This window comes from Lathyrus oleraceus, chromosome 2 (assembly GCF_024323335.1).
Source record: "Lathyrus oleraceus cultivar Zhongwan6 chromosome 2, CAAS_Psat_ZW6_1.0, whole genome shotgun sequence".
In the NCBI taxonomy this organism is placed as follows: domain Eukaryota; kingdom Viridiplantae; phylum Streptophyta; class Magnoliopsida; order Fabales; family Fabaceae; genus Lathyrus; species Lathyrus oleraceus.
In genome coordinates this window covers 88,165,205-88,171,620 of record NC_066580.1, presented here as the reverse complement: position 1 = coordinate 88,171,620, position 6,416 = coordinate 88,165,205, and the positions used below count along the sequence as shown (strand labels likewise).

Here is a 6,416-nt window from a genome sequence, read left to right as displayed (position 1 = left end):
ATGAAGGATAAGCCCAACACCATCTTCTTAAAGAGATTCTTTTTCAAGGAAGGAGAAGACAATGTTCAAAGAAAAGATTATGCATGTCTGACGCCACGTCCATAAGAAAATAAGAGAAGTCCTAGGAAAGCTAGATTGTGTCTCTTTGGAGCCTTATCTCCAATGGATGCAAGCTAGGGACGTCAGTTTGAAAATGTCTTATCCTCAACAAGAGTCTTTGTCTTTAACTGTTAAAGAACCTTCTCTCATTTTCATGACTGACGCGGAGAAACTCAAGATTGCTTTGACTAGGGTGCAACGAGAAAGGGATGCTTGGAAGAACAAGTATCAGATTGTTCACGCAGAGAATGAAGAGCTTCAAAGACACTTGAAGCAGAGGAATGATGAAGAACTTACTAACAAGAAAATAAAATAAAATTTGAATTTTAAAAAATTGTAGAGATGAAAGGAACAGGTGAGGGTGAAAGAGAGATTCCTCATAGTTCTAATACTTTATTTAAAATTTCTTCCGATAGGTTTAAGATCAATCTAATACTTTATTTATAAAAAACATAAAAATCAACTGTAGTATAAATTTACAAAATAACTTACAAACTAGTAATTTATTTTAAAAAGAGTCAAAATTGAAAATTTAAAAACCCAGTGTATTTGAATTGAAAAAAAAAACTCATTAATTTAAGGAGGTCCTGTCTATTAATCAAAAGTTGTATGACAAAAGAGGTATGAAAAAAAATATGACGAAAATCATGTTCTTTTGTTTTATTCTTTGGATATTCGTATAACTTTCCAAGTAAAATAGCTTTAGTAAACCTCTATTCTATTGTGCTTGATTAATCTGTTCTCAATTTTGTTATTTGTGAAGGAAAAGTAAAATTCGAAGGCAATCTCGAATATCATAAAAAAAATCAAAGTTGTTTTTGTCTTCTGAGGTGGTTCCTACGTTCCATCATAGTAAGCAATTGTTTGACAGGTTATAATGGTGACTTTTAGTTTAGAAGTGTCATTAGTGTTACAATTGAAAGGTTATAATGTATTATAAAAGTAATTTATATATACATCTATGTTTTCCATCAAAGGTTGTGGTGTGAGGTAGCCTTCTATGTGGATTTCACAACAAATAGCAATGCCACATGATCAAAAACTTATGTAGCACATTATATTCATGTAGTATTTCATACTAATTATATGGCTGTCACATACACAAACGTGTAAAATAACTTTTACCTCATAAATTTTTATGTGCGTCTCTAGTGATGTGGTATTAGAGTGAGATCTATGCGAAAGATTGCATATTTATTTACGGTGTCACATTAAGAAATTAATTGAGAAACCACTTTGGCCAATATTTTACAATTTAAGAAAATTCATCAAACATATGTATTTTGCAGAATTTAGAGAATGTGTTAATCAACTTATTATTTTAATCTTGAGACCTCAATAGAAACCAAACCATAATTCTAAATCATTTCATATGACCTCAATGACCTCAAAAGATAACATCCTAGCGGAGCAAGACTGCTGCTAGGATTTCAATTAATAAAGGAGATTTACTTGAAGATGTATATTTACACAGATGTGCAAAAAATCTCAAACATTTAGACTTAAATTTTACTCTCAACTATTGTTCTTTTTTTCGTCCAAAATACTAGTCTTCACAAAGCAACAGGTCAAAATGATAAGGACACAGACCTTGCTGATACAGAAATCCCATTACTCTGCAATCCTTTCAAATTCCATTCTAGTAAATCCACAAAAACAAGCCAAATCTGCTCAGAGACTCCACTCAAGTAGCCGACGGAGAGGGCTAAGAATGGTTTTAGTAGGGACTAATTATTCACTATTACAATGCATCTTTCTATGCAAAGAACCAAACCTTGATGAAGACTGCCAGACCTATTTGCAAGAAAAACGCAGCAATAATCGGCACTGAAAAATCATTGCCTTCAATGTAAGATCTCAGGTTTAAGGCAACAAAGCTAGCTGACGCAACACCGGTAAGGAGTGTTATGATCCACCGAAGAATCTCAACTGGAATTATCAACAAAAACTGAAAGTATCCCAAGTAATATAATTAGATAGCATCTCGAAAATATTACACAAAATTAAAGCATAACTAGCTAGCAAATGATGCAATTTCTTATCACAACTAATATAAATTCAATATGAACTTCTAAAATACATCATATTTTATGATAAAATATATCAAAAAGAAGTCAGTATATAGGATATTGAGCCTAAGCCCAACAACTGGGCTGATGGACAGGGATCTATTATTTGACGTGGACAGTTTTTTATGAGGAATGTTTATAGGTAGGAGACAATGGGAGTATAGAGTGGAGGCAGTTTTTGAGATTTCTGTTGTTGGGTGCCTCAGCATTGATCTGGAACTACACGGGTTTCTCTTGCATTGGGTTACTATCATACTCGTCAAACAATACGATAAATATCATTATTATTATAAAGACATTGATCCCCCTTTTGCTTTGTAGTCTTGTAATCGCCTTAAACTTTTTTTAAATGGTTACTTGCTGAACAGGGATTTGAGTTTAGGCCAAAAGGTCTTTTAACCAAAGATTAAGGAGTTCCTCACTTTGTTGTGCCGTGTCTCGGCCAATTTTCCCATATTTAACATGTCTAAAATAGAGTTGTGCTATATTATTTTACAGTAAAAGTAATTAACAATTTCCCACATTGGAGAGCAGAAACTTACCGAAGAGATGATGAAAATGGAAAGAGAATATCCCCACATGCACCAAAACCTTACAAGGCTAGCATTTGAACCCATATACTGAAGGAAGAAGTAGTATGCCACGGGGACCACTATTGCATAACCATAGATAGACCATGCAGCCACATTCATATAGCTAACATCAAAGCTCCATGAGGTTCCGCTATCTGCATGTTTATGCATAAGGAATGTGGCAAGATTTCCAAGAGAGGCAAGTACAAAAATCAATGTCGTTGAGATCCATATAAGCCCATATCTATAGTAACATAAAAGAATCACACTATTAGTATTTAATAGTGATTAACATGCACAATCTACGCATTTTGGAAGAAAAATTACAAGATATTCCTTAAAATAGAACTCCCACGTTAAAATTTGTAACTCTATTTTGAATATAGAAAGTATAGAAGCATCGAGAGTAAAAAACCAGAACGCACAAATCAGGGTTTGCATCTATCTTGCTGAAGAAGTCTCCACCAACTGGATTCAGGGAACTTATCAATCTGGTCATAACAGCATCTGTATCTACATTGAAATACTGTGAATAAGAAGATACACTAAAGAATCCCCTCCAGTTGTTTGTTGGCTGTTGTTCAAAGGCTTCTGCATGGATGAATACACCAGAAATTAATGAATGACATTATTATACCATCAGATTGCAATGAAAATACAAATGCCAGCTATTTTCAGGTTCGGTCACAGATTCAAATCAACAGGGGTGTGAATATTGGTCAAAAATGGAACTACACTGATGAGCATTAAAAATCAATAGAAACAAAACAATTGGATAAACTGCTAGAACCTTGACACTTGAGATATGCAATTACTCTGGGAATAAAGAGACTAGGGTGTCAATGTCATTCACAAATTATGTTTGCATTTAATGCTGGTGAGTATAGTTACAACAAAACAAAAAATTAAATAACAGATTACGTTGCCGGTTTATGCAAGCCTGGAAAATACTACTCAGTTGCAAACTTCCTTGGTTTAAAAATGAAACTAAAGTGCATACACTATATGATAAAATTGTATAAAATATCTCAAACATGTAAATATTAGTTTGTTTTATCGAGAGGCAGCTGATATGTCATACTGGAAAATAAATAAGAAAATAAGAAAAAAATATATAAACAAAACCTGAAATTGATAAATATATTAGCCAACTTATTAGTAATGATCCTTTTTATTGATAAGAGGCATCTTCAGTGCAAGTGTAAAGAGAAAATTAAAGTTTATTTGATTAAGAGACTGCATAAAGTGTTTCTCTTCAAGTATAATGAAAAAAAACTCAATACAAATTGGCTTGGTAGAATATTAGGCTTGAGAGATGAAGTAAATAAATTATACAATGGGACATATTAAGACAACCATAATAAAGCAGTTCTACTTCAAACTGGCTTCGAAACCCAAAAGAACAAGGCAAAAAATGAAGAGAGTTTAAGGAAGCATACTTGGAAGTATGAAAACAGCTAGTAAAACATATATTGGGTTACAATAGAAATAAATTAGAGAGATCGCATCATAATTGGTTTTTCTATTCTCCGATTTCAAACCAGTAAAAACTGAAATGAAAATGGAAACAAATTCAGATGATGCAGCACATGAAAATTTGTCATCAATTTCATGTGAAGAAAAAAAGTATCTCCTTGAAGTCTATAATTAAGTCAATCATTTCTAAAATTACCCACAACTTAACAAAAGACAAATCTTCTACGTACCAGTCACCAATCAATTCATTACAAAGTAACGAAGTATATACAATTCAGTAGCTGTCATCAGGAAATAGCTAGGGAAATAATGACATTGATAACATACCAGTAGGAATACCAGAAGTTCGATGTCCTTCACGTCCTCTGTCTCCTCCATTGGTAACTGAAAAGCCATCAATATTTATGTTTATAAGCAGTATGATTCAACAGAACTGAAAACCCATCAAAGTAAGAAATAATACACATTCATTGTACAGAAACAAAAATTCAATGCCATAATTTCATACCCACATGTTTCGTTGCGTTATCTTCTTCAACTATGACAGCCTGAAACCAAACAGAAAACACACAAAAGCAACAGTATTTAAACAATTTGGAATATATATTTAAGTCATGTTTGAAAAACCCAACAGTCAAAATATTTTCATATAGCTAGAAGTTGTTCTCATAAGCCATAATGAAGAGTTTATGAAAATAAACTATCTTAAGTTATTTCCATAAATTATTTTTCAGAGTCTTACAAATGCATATACTAATACATAAAATCAAATATTTCAATCCAAACATGCCCAAAAATATCTCATAACTCATCATCGTTAACAAGAAAAAAACACATGACAGTAGCATCGACACCTCTCAAAAAATATATATCTATGTCGGTGTTGTCTTCCGATGAACGTGCTTCACTAGTAACTACTACGGTCAATCTAATTTTAATTATACAAATTAATTATAGATCAATTCAGTTTCATAAATAACCTAGATCAATTAAATGATCAAAAATTAATTAAAATCAAAACTACATTTAACTTCAAAAATTCGAAAATCAAGGTTTACTGCTACTTAATTGAGAAACGAGTTCACTTATCTTTCAATTCTACAAATACAAATTCCTTTACCATTTCCACAATTTCATTCAATTTTTCATCGGCAAAACTTCAAAGCTCAACTACTCGAACAAAACACGAGATCGATTATACAAACTACATACTTGAACATGCAAGGAAGAAACTAAAGCTATTAAAAAAACAAAAAAACGAAAGAAAAATGCTTACAGGAACTGAACCGAGCAAGTGGCTAGTAGGGAGACCAGTATACGAAGACTCTTCCATTGAAAACAATCCAATGCGAATGAATCTGAGTAGTTCAAAGAAGCATTGGAAGTTTCGGAATCGGAGAAAGCAAAACCTAGATAGCAGAAGAAGAAAGAACGAGGGAAAAAGAGAAACTGTATCTTTTTCTTGGTTCAGAAAGAACGTGACGAAAGGATTGCAATTAAAATAAAATGGTTTCTGGTTCAGTGTATTGTACCCCACCTTCGTTTTCAATTCAACTCCACGGGGAGCACACGCCTTACCTTTTTCTTTTTTTTTTTCTTTTTTAGAAAATCATTAAACTCTTTATTTTAAATTTTTTTTAATACAATCTTAAACATTAAATTTTTTTGGATACACTCTTAAATGTTTTTAAATATTTTACCATAATAATACTAAAGAGTTTAACTTATATGCTATCAATATAAAAAGTGTTATATTACCAAAACAACGTGGTACACACGAATATAGATGAGAATGCGCGTGAAAAAAATATTTGTTAAATACTATGATTAATAAAAATCATAGAAATAAAATTATATCAAGAATATAGAAAATAAAAATTATTAGAATTGTATGACTTTTCATTTACTATAAAACTAATAAAATTTATTTTTAAGAATTCACATGAAAACATTTTTAATAAATTTATAATTGTCAAGTATTTTTCTCACATATATTTTATGTATTTACATTAATGACACACATTTATGTGATTAAGAACTAAACACCAATTTTTTTTCAAGATATTATACGAGAGACAAATTTCTCTGAAGTAAATTACAAAATAACCCCAATACTAAAACAATAAAAGTCTCATAAATATTTTTCAATCTCAAAGCATTTAACAATTTCATGACGAAAATGAAAAAAATGAAATAGAGA

At 31.4% G+C, this 6,416-nt stretch overlaps 1 protein-coding gene across 1 annotated transcript; it reads right to left on the bottom strand.

Moving 5' to 3' along the window:
- Positions 1-1,481: 1,481 nt before the first annotated feature.
- LOC127118260 (uncharacterized) lies at positions 1,482-5,782 on the bottom strand. The gene is made up of 6 exons (XM_051048418.1): positions 5,493-5,782; positions 4,725-4,764; positions 4,544-4,600; positions 3,166-3,331; positions 2,711-2,984; positions 1,482-2,047 (listed from the first exon to the last, which is right to left on the bottom strand). The coding sequence occupies exons 1-6, from the start codon at positions 5,547-5,549 to the stop codon at positions 1,856-1,858; spliced, it is 786 nt and encodes a 261-aa protein (XP_050904375.1). The 5' UTR covers positions 5,550-5,782; the 3' UTR covers positions 1,482-1,855.
- Positions 5,783-6,416: the final 634 nt, after the last annotated feature.